This window comes from Pogona vitticeps, chromosome 5 (genome assembly GCF_051106095.1).
Source record: "Pogona vitticeps strain Pit_001003342236 chromosome 5, PviZW2.1, whole genome shotgun sequence".
Classification (NCBI taxonomy): Eukaryota; Metazoa; Chordata; class Lepidosauria; order Squamata; family Agamidae; genus Pogona; species Pogona vitticeps.
The window spans coordinates 30,836,991-30,856,110 of record NC_135787.1 but is presented as its reverse complement, the minus strand read 5'-3'; the positions used below and the strand labels follow the sequence as shown (position 1 = coordinate 30,856,110).

At 39.7% G+C, this 19,120-nt stretch overlaps 1 protein-coding gene across 2 annotated transcripts in view; it reads left to right on the top strand.

Annotated features, from left to right (window-relative positions):
* Positions 1-13,440, top strand: part of ANXA5 (annexin A5) — a 30,738-nt gene extending 17,298 nt beyond the window's left edge. For both annotated transcript variants that reach the window (XM_020781461.3, XM_078376639.1), the window contains 7 exons: positions 992-1,071; positions 2,443-2,499; positions 10,240-10,333; positions 11,024-11,119; positions 11,888-11,946; positions 12,346-12,468; positions 13,040-13,440. In XM_020781461.3, coding sequence (XP_020637120.3) covers positions 992-1,071; positions 2,443-2,499; positions 10,240-10,333; positions 11,024-11,119; positions 11,888-11,946; positions 12,346-12,468; positions 13,040-13,102 — 572 coding nt within the window. In that variant the 3' untranslated portion in view covers positions 13,103-13,440. The remainder of the gene's footprint in view (positions 1-991; positions 1,072-2,442; positions 2,500-10,239; positions 10,334-11,023; positions 11,120-11,887; positions 11,947-12,345; positions 12,469-13,039) is intronic.
* Positions 13,441-19,120: the final 5,680 nt, after the last annotated feature.

Sequence of the window (19,120 nt, the reverse complement as noted above, 5' to 3'; positions counted from 1 at the left end):
TCTTCCCTAAAAGAGAATATATGGCCACCCTAGTTATATGTGATGATTTTCATTAACAAAGTAGGTCATCTGCTAAAACTGAATTCGAATTGAATGAGACGACCATTTATGTTTATAAAAGTTTGTGATAAAGTTACTCTTCTTGACTTCCATTTATGGGATCCCTGGAACTGCTACCAGGAAGACTTTGCAGAAGGACCGTTAGTAGTGTTGTGTAGATAGAAAATATTTTTACTGTTCCTCATGCCAGGAAAAAAAAAATCATAAAACACCCTGAAACTTTTTTTAACCATGTCTGCCTGTTCAGTGCAGGTATCTGTAGGTCAAGTGTGGCAAATAGCTAAATGCACATGCTTGATCTTCATCATTTGGTTTCTGATCACATGGCATAAATACACACCTTTAGCTGCTCTCATGCAGTTGTCTCTTTGTAAGCACCTCTATTGAGTTTCATGGTCAGAAGCCAGCAAGGACTCTGTTGATGTTTCCACAGCTAGTGGTAGGATTCTGTGTTTTGAACCCTAGCCTGGCGACCTCCAGATATGTTGGGCTACAGCTTCTACAATTTGGGAGAGCACCAGGATGGTGAAGACTACCCTACAAAAAGATAATGAGTGCAATAGTTTTTAGATCAGGTGTGGGCAACCATAACCTCCATGTTTTTGGCCATAATGCCCATCACATTTTTTTGTTCTCTAAATCTGGGTTTGGCTGCTTTCTTGACTTTCTTCACACTGCAGCTTTTTTTCATTGCTTTGTCTGCGCCCTTGAGATCCAATTTTAGCATCGAGCACATATTTTTAGAGAATAGTGGCATCAGTCACATTAACACTTCCATTGTCAGCTCTTCTGCATGGCATCATTTCTCTTTGTGCTGAACATTCATTCACAAAGCCAACACAATTACGTATAATCTCTCCTGAATATATATTTTCTTTAGTCTAGTTGTTCAGATTTTCTTTGGTGACTAATGCATATTTTCTTGTTCCAGAATATGAAGCTGACTTAGAAGCTCATATAAAATCAGACACCTCTGGTTTCTATCAGAGGATGTTGGTAGTTCTTCTTCAGGTAAGTTTTGATAGAGAGACTTAGATACAACATTCAAAGCAAAGACTATTTTGTTCAAACTGAAGTTTCTATAATATTTGGATTCTACTTTATCATCTTTCCTCCTCACATGCGGTGCCTGAGATTTCCTTGTATGTTCTGGATCATGTGGACAGATCTTAGAATAATGTAGGAGTGTAAATCCTCTTTTGCCCTCACACATGAGGACATGGCTCTGTTATGTTCTCTTTATCAAAAAGAAGAGTGAAAAATTTGCAGGTGCTCTTTATTCTGCTGTTGTAGTGACTGGAACAATATTTTGTGCGAATTGTTACAGGTTTATTTCTGAGTACATTGTGCAGTTTATGCAAATAGAATTTGCATAAAATGTGAGATGGCTGTTGGTTTGTGTCATGGGGTGTTTAAGGATGCAAAATGTTGAGTTTATAGTTAGCTACTTTCTTTGCCAGACCATCAGGCTTTCCTTGTCTGCTGTGTGTGTAAGTGCGATCTGCTTCTCAAAAGGAAAGAATACTATTTTTTGCAGGTACATTTTATGCACGTTTTGGTCACCTTATGAGAGGAAAGCTCCTTGTTTCACTCTTGGTGGAAGGTGAAGACTCTTTCTGAGACTTTCAGATTCATTGATGAGGTGCTTGCAGAGCTGGCACAGTCTAAACTGACAAGAATGAAGAAATTAGAGAGAATTCTTCACATACCTAGAATCAGGCATGCTTGATAGCATGTGTGGGAAGTCATGACCAAGGGTGTCATTGGCTCAGGTTACCAGTCCAAAATAGAAGGAAGGATGAACCAAAAGGCATAAATTTGTCCTTCTCTCCCAGATTGCTTTTGCTATTGAGTGCCATTGAGCCTTTCTTTCCTTGTTGCTATTGGTTTCCTCAAGATGCTGCTGGATGTTTTCTATTACTTAGGAATGGACAGGCCTATTGGTTTTTCTCTCTTAGACTTCCAGATTTTGCAAATTTAGTGAATCCTAATTGACAACAAACTGACACAAAATTCTTATTCATCCCTAACTTTGCTGTAGGCTGATTATTACAACAGAGTATCACATGATCAATACACTCTCCTTTCTGTAATACTGACATTGACCATAGAGGTTTGTTCAGGTCTTGGGTCTATTTAAAGTTCAAAGGCCGCCTGGCACCCATGCATAGCAGAGTCCAGTTTCTTGAACACTAATATATGGGAGGCAATGACTGGCAGTACACATGGAAAAAGGAGAATATACATATAGAAGAAATTGCGTGCTACACCCTAGTCCTGTTTGATAGTGCTGATTTTATATGAAGTGTAGTCATCACTTTGTTCATTCATTAATCTGTCCTTACCTTTGTTTTGTTTTGTCTTGTTTGTTTTACCATTTAGGCTAACAGAGATCCTGATGGCCATATTAATGAGAAGTTGGTGGAGCAGGATGCTCAGGTAGGTGGAGGATCTCTCTGCCCATCTTTTTCAAATAGGTTTGCAATAACATATTAAAGGTACATGAAATTCTGGAAGTTATACTCCCACACATATGGAAGGGAGCAAATTGGGGGACACAGTTTGACTCCATGGGATAGGTTGTACCCCAAGACAATATGTGAATCACAGTAACAACTTATTGTGGGTTTACCACAGGGCGGGATTATGAAAGTTGTCCAATATATGGGTAGGGCCACAGTTCTCTACCCTGGTTTTAAATCTGTGGGTCATCCTCTTCCTCTCAGTCTGTATTGAAACTTTCGTGATGTATGCCTACTGTTTTCTTCCATTCCTCTTTCTGATTCTCTATGCCGTGGTTTGTAGCTCGTGTGTCTTCCACTCTCTTCATTGGAATAATCTCTTTCCTCATGTTTCAGAGAGCCTGTACCTTACCAGCATGGAAATTATATTAGCAACTCATGCCATTATTATTATGCGTTGTGATGAATCTGTAAGTTAAGTGAGAGCAGGAGTAACATTCTGAGTTCTTAGGTGGGTGGTTGTGAATTCCAGATGCGTGCAAGGTAGCACACATGAGTAAACCTTAATGAAGCTCTGCTGGAATTCTAACCACCGTATAGTTTTTCCCAGAGTTGATTATTGTGAGGTGCATTTGAGCAAAGAAATGTCTGCCCCCCTTCTCCCTGGGTAGTAGTCATCATTTCTTTGTGATAGCTACCATGTTATCTCCAAGATAGTCCCTGTTAAATAGCATTGTGGGAAAACTAAACTTTGGCCACTAGCCTGATCTGAAAGTGCATTACAGTGGGGTCTCTACTTAAGAACGTCCCTACTTAAGAACAATCCAACTTAAGAACAGCTCCATTTGCTAAATTTTGCTTCTACTTGAGAACAGAAATCCAAGATAAGAACAGGGAAAAAAACCTTTCCTGCTCTTTTTTTAATCTTAGGTCATTTTAGGTTAAAAAAAATTCTTCCCCTAGTGGTAGAGTACGTATTAACCAGCTTTGCATTAGTTCCTATGGGAACTAATGCTTCAATGTACGAACGCACCTCTACATAACAAAAAACAAAACAAAACAAAACAAACAAACAAAAAAAACCAGCCAGAACGGATTAATTGGTTTTCAGTCCATTCCTATGGGAAATTTTGCTTCAATTTAAGAACGTTTCAACTTAAGAACACCATTCCAAAACGGATTAAGTTCTTAAGTAGAGGTTCCACTGTAGTTTCTATGGACGGAAAAGAGCAGATACAGATTAAATGGTTTTCAATGCATTCCTATGGGAAATGCAGATTCAACATAAGAACTTTTCAACTTGAGAACCACCTTCCAATACGGATTAAGTTCTTAAGTAGAGACCCCACTGTATTAAGTCTCTGCCCTCAAAGTACAGAAATAGACTTGTTTAGGGCTTTCAACTAAAGATGGGTACAAACCTCAATTTGTTGTTGCACTTGCACAGATGTTGTATGGGTACTGCACCCTCCCACTTCCCTGCACACATGCCAATTCCTTGAGTGATGTGCATTTATCTCCTTTCCTCCGGAGCACAACTTCCCACTCACCTTTTGCAGCATGCTCTTCCCTCTTCTGCCTCCTCTGTGAGCCACCCACTCAGACGAGGAGGCAGGGCAGGGATTCCTGCAGTGTTGCCTTTGAGTGGGCAGCTGGTGGAAAAGGGAAGAGCATGCTGCAAAAGCTGAATGGACAGTCATGCTGGGGAGGTGGAGAGGGAAATGTGTGTACCCCAAGGAATTGGTGACTTTGCAGAGGAGGGGGGAAGGCACTGTGCCTGCACAGTACCTGTGCGAGTGTGGTGACAAATTGGGCCAGACCTCCGTACTGTGGTCTGTGCTCATCTCAACTTCCAACTCATCAGATTTAACAGAAGGTTCTTACGGCACAGTGATTGCTGTGCTGCAACCCAAACTCTGCTCACAACCTGGGTTCAAACCCTAGTAGCTGCCTTGAGGTTCTGAGGGAAAAAGGAGATCTTGAAACTTAGTTGAAGAGAGGTTGTGCCAAACACAAGGTTCTCACACCTCCATGCTGGAAGATCTAGTATTGGATCTTCTTGTACATTTCATGTGTTGCTACATTTTATCCGAAGAAGCTCAGGGTTCTGTATAAAATTATTTTCAAATCACTCTGTGTGATAGGTTAAGCCATGAAACGTTCCCTCCCATAGCGTAGTTTCCCTCATTGAGTTTTATGGCTGAGCATGGATTTGAACCCCAGCCTCCTCCTTCCTACTTCAGTTGTAACTTTGACACTACATTGACCCAAGTCAGTATAAAACTGATGCTAAAGTGAGTTATAGGGACATCTGATAAAAAGGCTTGATGTTGAAACTGCTGATTTAATATTACTTTGAAGTACCATTATTGCAGTGCTTGCCACCACATTTGTGGCTGTTTTGGGAATCTTCTACCCTAGGCACAGAGACGCCTCTGATGAATAACTGTTTCCATGGTTCTACTTTGTTTGCTCTGAGTTGGCTTACAAACAGGAAGCAGGAGTGGTAGCCTCAAGCAGTTGCTTAGGTCACACTGTATTTTAGCTTAGGCTGCCTGACTGGTTAATTATAGTAATCCTAGCTGTTTCCTCACACAATGACTTCATCAAATGCTACATTTTTTCCAGTTTCAGATCATTTTTCCCCAGTATATGGATAGCACTCAGATGTGTGAAAAGCCTTGGTTATGCAAAAGGGAGGTGATAAATGGGAATATCAAATACAAGAGCAATATGAAAGGTGTTGAATTGGCCTTGTAGAAATAACAGCAAAATGCATGGAAGATACATTTGCCAACTTTTATGTTAGTTTCTGTTGGTCTAATGAAAATGTCCTGCTGTTAATCCAGAATTGGACTTTACAAAATAACAGTGCAGTCAAGACAGTGGTTTAAGCAAATTTCTCTCCCCTATCTACATGAAATAGCTTGTTGGAGTGTCAGTATTTATATAAGCAGGTTTCTACAGAAATGGGTTCCTAGATTAGTTCTGAAGAATTACTGTTACAGCCTCTTGGACTTGTGTGAAGTCATAGTGTTCCACAAGAGAGAGTTTTTACTGCAAAAATTGCTGCCTCTCGGAGAAGTGTAGCTCATAAAGCCATTCATCCATCCAACTTGCCACTCATGTGAAACAAATAATTTATCCTGAGTTAATATTTGAGTTCCAAAGACTTACTCCCTGTGGTGTACGTGAGGAAAAAAATGGCTACAAGTACTGTTGACTTTGGCCTTGTAGCTTCAGTCTTTTAATGAAGCCATGCCTCATAGACAGGTTTATAGAAAAGATCAGAAGTAACATTATATAATAAAGCAAGTGTCAACACATGCAGCCCTCAAGATCTTTTTCCCCCTGCAGTTTGAATTAGATCTGCTGAGCACAGCCAGTGATCATGCATTATGGGATATGTAGTAAAAAATCAGTAACACTGCATCATGTGCCTTCAGAGCACAGCCTGGGACCTTCAGGAAACATCGTGGAGCAAAGCACCCACCTGCCCTGTGAGGCAGGCCAGGTTCCATTTCTCATTCACTCATGTAACCCTCTGTGAGATGGGGGACGCACAGCTCACAAAACTAGTTAAACCAGTGAAAGCAGAATCTATTTAAAATATTTTTATCCCACCTTAAAAAGAACCCAAGGCAGCAGAACATACTATGATCTTTTTATCTTCTGCACAATTGAATGAAAAGCATAACAGTGAGAAAAATTGCTCACCCAGCAATTCAAAGCTGGTGGAAGTACTAGAAGGAAGAGGCCATGCCAGCTTCCCTTGGGAGGGGGGGTTCCACAGGCTGAGAACAACCACTGGGAACAGTAATACTATTGCCCCTCAGCTCAGCCCAGTTATAGTACTTCAAACTCAGTTTAATGGCCATGGGCCTATCATGTGATTTGTTTTGATATTTCTGTGATTTGTAGCTTGGTGTGGTGCTTGGCACATTTTCTGCTAGAGAGTTCTAGTCAGTGCATTCACCCAAACTTGCAGGGAATTGTGAATACCTGACTAGACCACAGATTCGAGAGTTCTGTAAAATGGAGCCATGGCCATTAAAAGGGAGTCAAGCTGTGTAGTACACTATAAGAGTTCGTGAGGTGTAGTGGCTTAGATCAGCAGTTCTTAACCTGTTCTTTACCACGGAGCCCCGTTAAATATCTTTTGTTGCTACAGTCCACCAAGCCTTAACTCAAGATATAAAACCCTAAAGTGCATCAAATATTTATTTAAAGTTTCTCATGAAGGGTCTTGAGATTTGGAAAGAGGGGAGAAATAAATCAATCTGTTAATGCACACACTTCTATATTTTTATTGGGATGATTCAATAAAGATTTGAAATAATATTATCACACTGGCATAGACTGACTGACTCTCTTCCTGCAGTTTCTGACTGACTGCTCAGTAGCAAGAAATATTTTGTGCTGCCTCAGTAGCAAGAAATATTGAATAACTATTTGCTATCAAACAGTTATTTTCATAAGCAATTTTAACTTTTAATGCAGGTGGTAGGTTAGAAAAACCAAGTTTTACACAAACAAGGAAAATTAAGATTTGTTTCTTTCATAACATTTTTCCAAGCCTTCACAGACCCCCTGTAAAGACATTGTGGCCCCTCCCAGAGCTATGGGGGCCATAGGTTAAGAACCTAGGAGTCATACTAGGGGAGACTCGGGGTTCAAATCCTGGTTATTCCTTATGCTTCAGTGTAACCCACTTCAGAGGACTGTTGCGTGGCTGCCTTCTTCAGCCTCTTAATTCAAATGTAATAAATACTTAAAGGGAGTGAACCCTTGCCTGGTTTGGCAGTGCTTGTCGTGCTTCAGAAAGTGAACCTTGCCCCCTTTCATAGGACATTGCTGGGAGGTAAGACAGGAACTTTTCCTCTACATTTGCATTGGTTTTGGAAGCAATTTTGACTTGACATTCAACATCAAAACTGTTCTGAGAGGAGCTGAGTAGGTAGCAAGTAGATGCTTTGGGCCACTACCAAAGCAGACCAAAATAAATCGATCCGTGAATATAATTGGAGCTGGGAAATTACCTTCCTGAAGTGTAACATGCTGGCTTAGGATGTTCTAGGAGGAGGTGTGCAAAAAAGGTAACTGTTCTGCCTCTTTGTGCAATTACTCAGAGCTTTAATAACACGTTAACTTGCAAGATCAGACTAAGTCTCACCTTTGAAGTCTCACCTATGAAACACCTTGTCATTTGGATGACCATGTTTTATGTTTTAGATTTGAACAGACAGCTGTGAAATTGATTTCTCTCTCCCTCTTTTTCTATTTTGTTTCAATTCTCTGTTTCTAAACAGGGTTATTGACAAAGTCATTAACCAATGTGGCCAGGAATGTTTTTAAATGATTTTAAAATTGCATCGGAAGCATTGGTGCAAAATCAGAATAAATTATGATAATATCTGTATAAGTGGCTTATGCTAGTGGCTAAAATCATGTTCAGGTTGATGTAATGTAAAGTTGTACGTGGGGTAATGCGCTGGGCATTATGCCCAGGCAGCCAGTATTGCATAATTTGATTGTGCAGTTAATTGTGCAGTTCACATCATGACTGTTATGTGGCACACCTGTTGAAATGCTTTGTAGATATTACTTCCATACTGCTACAGTTTTTTTCCCTATCACTTCTGGAGCCTTTCATAATGGATTTCAGCTATTATGTTTAGCACAGATGCCTGTCATCTGCAATTAAGGGTTTTCTTTATGAACTACAGTAGTACCCCAGTGTCCGTGGGATTGGTATCCGCTGATTCACTTATTCACAGTCTGAAAATACTAAGCATATTCAAAGAAAAATCCTAGAAATAAATATTTCTATAGATGGTTACCAGAACTAGCCACTAAAGAGAACTAGAGACCATGCTATGTATACTCCACATTTTTCAGCATCCAGGGCCAAGGCTTGGAACTAATCCTCGTATCCATGGGGGGGTCCTACTGTATTTGAAATGTTGGTAATGGAGACCATCAAGAAATGCAGTGTCCAGAGGAAAACCTGTGTGTAATGGCTGGTTAATGGGAGAGTCAGGGAGACCCCAAAAGATCATGTTCTATTCTGTCCTATTCATAGTATTTATATACCATTTGGTAAGAGTAACATCTCTAAGCCACCCATATTAAAAAGATATACAGTACAATGCAGGAGACTGGGTTCTTTTCTGATCAGAGTTGGACACAAAAACATGCACTGGAAAAAAAGTTGGTTGATGGAAAGTTGTGCAGTTGGAAAAATAGATACATGTTATGCATTGGAGAAAGGCATTGAATTAGAAATGTATAACAGTGTGAATAGACTGTACAGATGCCTTTGCAGGAGCTTTAAAATCATTCAAAGATTATTGTGATCCTGCTGGGGGTGACAAGGGGTGGGTGAGTAGAGCAGTATTTCTAGCAAAAACACATTGGATGAAGCTGAAGGGATAGATAATGTCATTACTGACCCAAGGCAAATTCATAAATGAGTCATCTCTCAATAGTAGATAAAAATTATTGACTCCTGTGGAGAAACTGCTGGAGATGAAAGGTTTAATGGGAAGAGAGACCCTTCTTGTGTTCATATTTTTCTTTTTCTTCTTTTTTCTTCTCTTTTGCTTTTTTTAGTGTAGGGTGTCTAGCAGGGCAGTTCTGCATATCAAAAAATCTGCTTTCAAAATCATTTGTTGAGAGAATACAAATCAATTTTGAAACTGTTTTAAATGCATACATTAATTAAAATATTTTTAAAAGTCTCATGGCTTACAGTCTAAGTGAAATCATCATTGTTGGCCAGGGAAGGCCTCCATAAACGATGCAGTTATGTGCTGCCAAGTCCCTTCAGACTTACGTTGACTGAATGAGTGGCTTCCAGAATGTCCTGTCATTCACTAAGGTCCCCCACTATGATCTTGCAAACTCAAGGCCATGACTACATTTATTTGATCTTCTTTTCTTGCTGTCTTCACCTTTGTTCATAAACAATTACAGTACCTGTTCAAACACTGCTTCTGCCTCTTAGAGATCCCCTATGTGTAACTAAATGTCACAATAGAGCGAGAGCCATAGAGAAGTGCCCAAAGGTGTGAACACATACTGGTTCTGCAAGGAACAGTTCAAAGTTCTACTTATGCATTAGTTGCATGTATATTGTCTCTTCCCTTTGTCTTCATAGTAGCCCTGTGAGGTGGGGGTGGGCTGAGAGGCAATGACTAGACCAGAGTTAGTGAGCTTCATGACTAAGTGAAGATCTGAACCTTGGTTTCCTGAGTCATGACTCTGCAGTTGAACCACTCTACCACATTACCTTTCCTCTGGAGTTTGATTCTTGGAACTGGTTTAGGTTCCAGCTTTAGGATGTATCTCATGCCAACCTTCCCTGAATGGACAGCCTCCCAATGTGTTAGACTACATTATCCTCATCCAGCTTGGCAGTTGGATTTGCTACCTGGATGTGATGGGGCTTGTAATCCAGAACATCAGGAAACTGCCAGGTTGATCAAACACTTCCTTCCCGTGGTTGTTGTGGGGTTTTCAGGCTCTTTGGCCATGAAAACCCACAACAACAATTAGATCCTGGCCATGAAAGCCTTCGCGAACTTCCTTCCTGATTTAAATGCTTTGGGACAAAATGTTATCACTTGCAGTAGCTCTTTTCCAAATATAGAAAAACAAACATGTCTGCCTTTGGGACCCGAAATAATGGATTTTTCCCTCTCACTCCTTATCATAGGAACTGTTCAGAGCTGGTGAGCTAAAGTGGGGAACTGATGAAGAAAAGTTCATCACCATTCTGGGAACTCGAAGTGTATCTCACCTAAGGAAAGGTGAGTGAGATGGTCAAATGTTCTGACTGTTTTCTCTAAGGGTTATAATAATCAGTGTATTATGCATTCGGTTGGAAGGGGCTGCTTGCCATTTCCCCAGTGCACCTGCTCGTTGCGAAGGGTGGTATGAACAGCTTCCAGAAGGACTGCACAACAACTGAGTGGTGGCTCTTGTAGGACTACACCTGCACCATCTCAGTATTTTCATTCGTTTGTTCTGTCTGTCTTAATCGAAAAATCCCCCTTGTGTTCTCTAAGAGTACCTATAGGAAGCAATTCTGCTTTTGGGGGAGAGGGAACTGCTCCTGAGGTGTTCTGAATGACTTGCAGTTTTGAAAAAAGGATACACACTCAGCCAAAGATACCTCAGGGAGGGGAATATGGAAGAACTTCTATATGTTCCCCAAAATTTTGAGCAAATGTGTTTGAGGAAAAATTGCCTGGAGTCAACATTACTTTCTCTCTATTCCCAAGTGAAGACTTGCTTTTTAAAATTATTATTTTGGGTTTTTTAAAGATTTTTAAAATATTTACTATTTCAATCACTCTGCTGTAGGTCTTTTTTCCCCTCTTGGCCAAGTTTATCTCCTATCCTCTCACCTCATACCATGTTGGCTTTTGCACTGGTATTTTTTGTCATCAAGGCTTTGTATTGCTGAAGATTTCTACATATACTTTTTTGTCTTCCAGTCTTCGACAAATACATGACCATCTCTGGCTTTCAGATTGAAGAAACTATTGACCGTGAAACCTCTGGTGCACTCGAGAAGCTGCTTCTGGCAATTGGTAATAATCAGATCTCCTCTCAATACACAGTTTATAACAACAGCAATTGAGCTCTTGAGAGGAAGCCGCGTGATAACATTCATTCAAGTCTAAACCTTCTATTGATTGTCCAGTTAAGTACCTCAGAGAAGGTGAAGTGGAGATGTGGTTGCTGTTAGTATTTTTTTTCAACGTAGTGATCTAAATTCTAGATTTTATTGCAATGTAGGAGGAATAGCAGTGCAATCCTGTGCATGTCTACATGGAAGTAATTGTCTCTTAAGCCAGAAATTTGTCTGGCTCCCTCGCTGGGTGTTTTTAGGAGCCAACTCAAGACCTGGCTCTTTAGGCAGGCCTTCTCTCCTGTCAATACCTAATTTATTTGCTATCTTCAGTTGTATTAATGTTGCTGTTTTATTTTATTCTTGAGTGTTGTTAGCCACCCAGAGTAGACTACAGTCTAGATGGGCGGGGTATTAAATAAATAAATAAATAAATTTTAAAAATTAAGTTTGCTGGACTTTACTATCAGTTTAGGAGTACACTGAATTGCAGCCAGGGTCACTGCTTGGGTATGTTTTATTTCAAGTCTAATTAGAGATACTTACAGTTAAATATAATGGCTCAATCTCCTATTTTTGGAAAATTCTAGGAACAGCTTTTGCTGTAGTGTGTGTTGAGGAGAGATAGGGATGCTGTCTCTCAGCACCTTGCTAAATGAAGTTGTTTTTCATCTGCAAAGGGATCAGTTTTCATACTATTCAGAAGGATTGTTGTTTTCTTTCCCAGTGAAGTGTGTCCGAAGTGTTCCTGCCTATTTTGCTGAATCGCTTTATTATGCGATGAAAGTGAGTGATTTATTTTACTGTCTTTACAAAAGAGAAACACACAGAGAAAGAGAATATTCTTAAAAGTAAAATGTGGGCTAATTCAAAGAGTTGCTATATATTCCATAGTGGGGTGACAGTGAATGTTATGTTTGTGTGTGTGAAGATATGCAGTATTTTCTGATGGTCCGAATTCTAACTTTAATTTTAAAATGTAAGGCATTATAAAAAGTCAATGCTGCTGCAAAGCCTCTTGGCATCAGCACAATAAATAAATATGACATGCTAGCAAAATCAGAGTCTTAACTGCTGTATATTTGGGCAGTGGCATTCTTAAAAAGGAGGGTTTTTTGAGTTCTGGGTGTGTTATGTCTTTAATAAGTTTCTTTTTAAAAGTGGATCCCTTCCCATTCTTACCAGGGAGCAGGAACTGATTATGAAACACTGATCAGAATCATTGTTTCAAGGAGTGAGATTGATCTGTTGGACATCAGGCAAGCATTCAGAAAGAATTTTGCAAAATCTTTGTACCATGCCATTCAGGTAGGTCTTACTTTATATGATAGGTTTACTTTGTTTTCTTTTTGCATCAGCAATAGAGCTGGTTTGTGTGGCCCCATAAAGAGAGACAAAATTGAAGAGGTTTGTTTTTGTTTTGCTACAAATTTGTTAAGATCAACAACAGTCTGCCATCAAGGGAAATGTATATTTCCTATCAATAGGGGTTGAGTTCTCAGGCACAGGGTTTATTGGCTGCCAAAGTAAATGAAACTAAATCGACTTGAATATATGCACTCTGGCTGAAAATGATTTGTAGATTGTTTAAGCATCTCCTTTTGCTAAAGGATATTAAAGTTGTTTAAATCGTACCCCAACACTTCAAGTTATATGACTTCAGGGATCTGCAAGTGGAAGATAAGTAGATGGCTCCTATTTTGCTTCTGCCAATTCTCCATATATAGTAGAAAATAAATCAGTTACTGGATAACTTTCATGTGCTGTTCCTTTGAGTGAATAGTCAAATAAATAGAATCCCTGCAATGGGGGAAAAAGCATCTGCGAAATATATTTCTTGTAGTCATGACTGACTCATTCCCTGTGTTTTGATTTGTAGAAAGATACATCGGGTGACTACAGGAAAGGCCTCTTGCTGCTCTGTGGTGGTGAAGATGACTAATGTCAACAGTGGCATGGAAGATGGAGTAGTCTTAACTCTTGCCTTGTGCCTCTCCCTCCTTTTGTATGCCTAACCTGTCTTATCAGCATGTAGAGCTGCATCATTACTCTCTAAAGCAACGTGCATTATCATTAGTACTGATAATAGTATAGAGCTTAGAAAAGTTACTTTAGCATTGCTCTTGTTTTGGTGCCAAGTTAAAACATAGCTTGTCCATCCATCCATTTTCAGGCTCCAAGGAAATACAGTGGACCCTCGACTTGCAGACTTTTCGAGTTACAGACTTCTCTGGCTGCAAAATTTAGATTCGACTTGCAGCCAGAGAATCGACTTACAGACCAGAAAAAAACCAAAATGAAATAAAAATAGAATAAAAACCACTGGTTATGGGATTAATCGGTTTTCAGTGCATTGTAGGTCAATGGAGATTCGACTTACAGACTTTTAGACTTGCAGCCACCATTCCAATACGGATTAATTCCTTAAGTAGAGGGTCCACTGTAACGTCTTAGTTGGAATTCAACATTTCTCTGGTTTGGTTTTGCTCAGATTGCTAACTTTTGTAAAAGTCTGTGAAGTTATTTGAGTCGTTGTAGATTGTTTTAAGATGATTTTTGGACTGTTCCCTGCCATGAGATCTTTTGATATAAAACAGATTACAAATCAATCCCTCAATCGTTCAGTCAGTCAGCTAGACCATGGAGCTCTGTTCCAAAACAAAGTAATGTTTCTAGGCTTTAGTACATAACTTCTCCTAGCGAAATCAGTGTCGGACCCACTACATAGGATTACCACTCTTCACTGCAGTGTGCTTGAGTCTTTTTTAAATTATTGGGGTTGTGTTTTGTGCAAACCCAGTTTTGCTGTAAGTATATAAACTGGACTTAAAAATCAAGCCAAGTCATCTGAAAATTATCATTGGGTTGGATCCAGGTGCACATTAATTGCACTGAAATCCCACTGTCAGTAAAACTGCTGGATACTCAGTGGGTTAGGCATTTGGATGCAGAGGCAGAGGTTGGGAGTTTGATTCCCCACTGTGCCTCCCTGACAGAAGCTCGACTTGATGATCCATAGGGTCCCTTGCAGTTCTAAGATCTAAGATTATAAATTAGTCACCACAGTTTATTTGTATCTGATAGATTTTAGTGGGAACAAAGTACAACTTACTTACTTTACCTCTTATGCATACATTCCAAACTCAAAATATTTGGTGAGAAGTGCCTCTTATGCAACTGTACCTTTTCTTTATTGTAAAATAGACAAGAAGCCAGTAATTTTTCTTTCTTTCTTCCTTTTTTTTTTTTGCTGCTGTTGCAAAAGTAGAAAATTCTGGAACAAATTATAAAATGGCCACTATGCAAGCACCTAGAAAACAATGCAGAAATAACTGGAAACCAAAGTGGATACGACAAGAACAAATCCTGCTGGACTAATCATATTTTTATTGTGTAACCTCCCTGATAGACAGAGGGAATGCTGTAGACATAGTATATCTTGACTTTCGAAAAGCTTTTGACAAAGTGCCCCATGATATCCTGATTAGCAAGCTAACTAAATGTGGGCTGGATAGATCAAGTGTCCGATGGATACACAATTGGCAACAGAATCGTACTCACAAGGTTAATGGCTCCTCCTCCAACTGGGCAGAGAAAACAAGTAGGTCATGGGTCCATGCTCTTTTACATTTTTATTAATAACTTGGATGAGGGAGTGCAGGGAATGCTTGTCAAATCTGCACATGAGACAAAATTGGGTGGAATAGCTAATACCTTGAAGACAGAAAAAAAATTCAAAATGATCTTGATAGGCTGGAACACTGGGCTGAAAACAACAGAATGAAATTAGGTGGGGTTGAGTGCAAAGTACTGCACCTTGGAAAAAGAAGACCAATACACAATTACAAGATGTGGGATACCTGGCTCATCAGTACTACAGGCGAGAAGGATTTTGGAATTGTCATAGATCACAAGCTGAATGTGAACCAACAGTATAATATGGTTATTAAAAAGGCAAATGCCTTTTTAATAACCATATTATTTTGGTCTCCATTAACAGAGGTATAGTTTCCATATCCCATGAGGTGCTAGTTCAACTCTGTTCAGCACTGGTTAGGCCTCACCTTGATTATTGTGTCCAGTTCTGGACATCAGACTTCAAGAAGGATGCTGACAAATTGGAACAAGTTCAGAGGGTGGCAACAAGGATGATCAGGGGGCTGGAAACTGAGCTCTATGAGTAAAGACTGAAATAATTGGGCATGTTTAGCCTTGAGAAAAGGAGACAGAGGGGTGATATGACACCTTTCAAAATACTTAAAAGGCTGTCATTCAGAGGAGGAGCAGGATTTGTTCTTGATCACTCCAGAATGCAGGACATACAATAATGGGCTCAAGTTACAGGAAACCAAATTTTGATTGAATATCAGGAAAAAACATCTTGTTAGAGTAGTGTGACAGTGGAACCAATTACATCAAGAGGTAGTGAGTGCTCCAACACTGGAGGCATTCAAGCGAAACTTAGAGAACTACCTTGCGGATATCCTTTGATTTTTATTCCTGCATTGAGCGGGGTGGGTGGGTGTAGGACTTGATGGCCTCATAGGTCCTTTTGGACTTTGCTATTCTACGATTCTATGAACGCTTTTGCTAACAGCTTTAAAATTGTGCATTATGTATGAACCATCTTCGTGAATTATATGATTGTGCTATTAAAAATAATTGAAAAAACATTTAATCTACTGCATCATCTATTTGATACATTCAGGATCAAAAAAGTGCACACACAACTGGGAAAATACTGAAGAGCTGTGATTTAATTAAAGAGATTTCTCTCTCTCTGCCCAGTTACCACTATTTATGTCAATTATTAAAGCTTTGGTACTCTGTTGGGATGAAGAAATACCTTGTGTGGATTCCTGAAACCTTAACTCAATTGAAGTCCAACAAAAAGTCTCTTTTTCTCATTGTCATAAATTGAACTTCAAGGTACATATTTTCTCTTCCTGGTGCTATCTATTTTTTTAAAATATGGACTTGCCCAAGTTTGCCTTATTTCCTGAATACTGTTTTATTTGTGCACATCATCAGAGGAAGCCTGGAACTCTGGCCAGAATGAAATAAAATAGAAACAAAAAGCCTTTAGCCAATTCTTTGTGTCTGCACATGTATGTATTCAAACTGTTAAGAATACCTTAAGATTCTAGCAATGGCAACTGAAATGTTCTTGGTTGATTGAGTGAGATGTGGTAGTTTTCAGAAGAAAAACTTTTAGCTTTTATTTGGCTTCAAAATAAATATGGCTTGCTTATGGTTCTGGTGCCATCTAGTGTTAAGGATTATGCCAGATATTATATATTGTAGAGTTTTGCAAAGCTGGTCAGATAGCTCACTGAACTGGCACATACTTGGTTGCTTAGAGTTTGATTCCCCACAGGATGTAAGAAAAGAAGCAGCCTGTGTAGCTTTGGGCAAGCTGCAGTTCCAGAGCAGTCCAAGAAGAAGAGACTAGTAAAGCACTTCTGCATATGGTATGTCTAGAAGACTCTGAAAAGGATCACCATAAATAGAAATTGACTTACTAGTGTAGGCAGAGCTTAATAAGAATATATTTGGGGTTACAGCTTCCAATATCTTCCAACCAGCATGGCCAGTGGGAATGCCTGAGTCTTAAGATTCAGGGAGTTGTAATCCAGAAAACCGTTCACAAGTTTACAACAACAACATGCTGTCAAGTTAATTCTGTATTATTGTGGCTTTTTCCAGAGTTTTCTAGGTAGAGATTACTCAGGAGTAATTTATCATTCCCTTTTCTTGGGGTTGCCCTGACATTGTAGCTTGCTCAAGGCTACAGAGATTAGCTCTTCTCCTAGAGGAATTGAGCTCCTAATATTTGGTTCCATAGCCAGATGCCTTAACTCACTGACCAGTTTATAAACAAATGAATAACATGGGTCAAAAGCCAATTGTTAGTTTTAACTAAAGTGGATCCATTCAGTGAATCAACCTTCCATAAATGTTCCAAGCTTCCTTTGAGGCAATCTTTTTACTGTAGTCTACAATTGGATTCGGGCCATAAGTTGCTCTCTCTTTTTTTTTTGCCATGCACTCGCTGTCATGTTGGAATGCAGTGTGAGCATAATGATGTTTTCTAACTTTCTCTAAGGAAAGACATAGTTCTGTGTGAAACACTATATAGGGACATGGAACCCTACAACAAGACTATTGGTTGTGAAGGCAAAAAAGAAGAGTTAGTCCTTCTGTCTCTCAGATAACATTCTAGAAGGAGACAGGCAAGGTAGAAAAGACATCTGTCTTCTCTCCCACCCAAGCTCTTTGTGACTCATTTGGCTTCTTTCCTGCTTCTGAGGAGGTCAGTAACTGTGACTCGTACATTAGAAACCAGGAATCGGACATTTGAGGGCATCTAAACAACTGTATGTTGCTCCAAGAGCTGTTAGGCAAAAGGATCCTGGTGTGGAGCCATTGTGGGGTAAGAGTGAGAGGGTTGGACCTGGAAGTGGGAAATTAAGGTTCTGATCTCCACTGAGCCAAGAAACTCATTGAGAGACCTAGGTCCAATCATCCACTTTCAGCTAGCTACATCTTAGAACATTAAAGATAAACAGAGAATCATAAGGCCGATTTAGTTTTGGTTTCAGATCATTGCCTGGAATGGAAAGGATACAGATTTAACTGATAAATAATATTTTGTACCTCCTGCATAGGCACAACACTTGGGTTTCAGTGTAGATGGTTGGTCCACCAATGGTTATTGTGTCAGTCTCTCTCTCACAAGTGATCCTGCTGTTTGCATTGCTGGCCCATAAATTCATTGCTAATGAAAATAAGAGCCACATCTGATGGCTTATGGGACTAAATTAAGAAAGCCACCTGCTTGCTCAGATAGTGCATCTATGTGAGCAATAAAACAGACACACACATGAAAATACAAGCTCCCCACAACAAAGAGTGGTTTCTTGCTTTATAGAAGGGGAACTTCAATTTTGCAGATGTCAACTTATGTATTACACTGCTCATTGAATTAATCCTCTCCATGACATTTCCCCCCATGAACCAGCCATCAAAATGAGTCTCTATAGGGAGATACAGACACTGTCTCCCAGAGTCATTATCAGCTTTCTCAGGATAATGCAGATTCCATCTGTTTTGCATCTCAGAACAGATGGAAGTGGGTATGTCCATCAGTGGTGCAATGTGATGTAATGAAGATGGAAATTTGAATTCGAATGATTCATCTCTGGATGTTCATTAAAGAGTGAATGAATATCTGTACTTGGTTTCTGATCTAGTAAGGAAATCAGAGTGTTTTTTGTTTTTTTGTTTTTGCTAAGTCAGGGAGACAGAGTATGTGATTGTCAAGTAAGAAGTTAAAGTCCTATATCCTTTACCTATGGACAAGGCTCACCAAACTCACAGTGCAATCAGATGGGCATTTAACCCACTGTTTGGTCCTCTATGGAGACAGGATAGACTACACAACATAATTGCTGTGAAAACCAAGCTGTCCCTGGAGCACTCCTATCTACACCTTACTATGCTCTTCTCAGGGCTTCTACTTTTTTGAACAGACAGGATCACCCCATTTTGGTTCATGTCCAGTACGTATGTGCAATCACTGGACATGAACCAAAGTGAGCCTTGTGGCTATCAAATTGCTTGCTGCTGTCAATTTGCCATATTGCAAAGGGGCATTTAGGATATTGGCAAAATATCATGAAGGTACAGAGGAAGGGATTTTTAAAAAAAGTCTATTAGAGCATTGCTGACGTGCTGCATCACTTATAAAAACAAAATATAAAACCTCCTAGAAGCAGGATGGGGCAACGAGGATCTTCCCCCCCCCCCTTCTCTTAAAGGTCTGATCAAAAGCCTTCCCATAGCTGAATCCATAATGGATTTAGCTGTTGGCAGGTTATTGACTGGATCTTTAACACAATTGAAATAAAAGGGGAAAAAACGTCCCTCGTTGCCTCCTCCTGTCTTGTCCTGCTTCTGA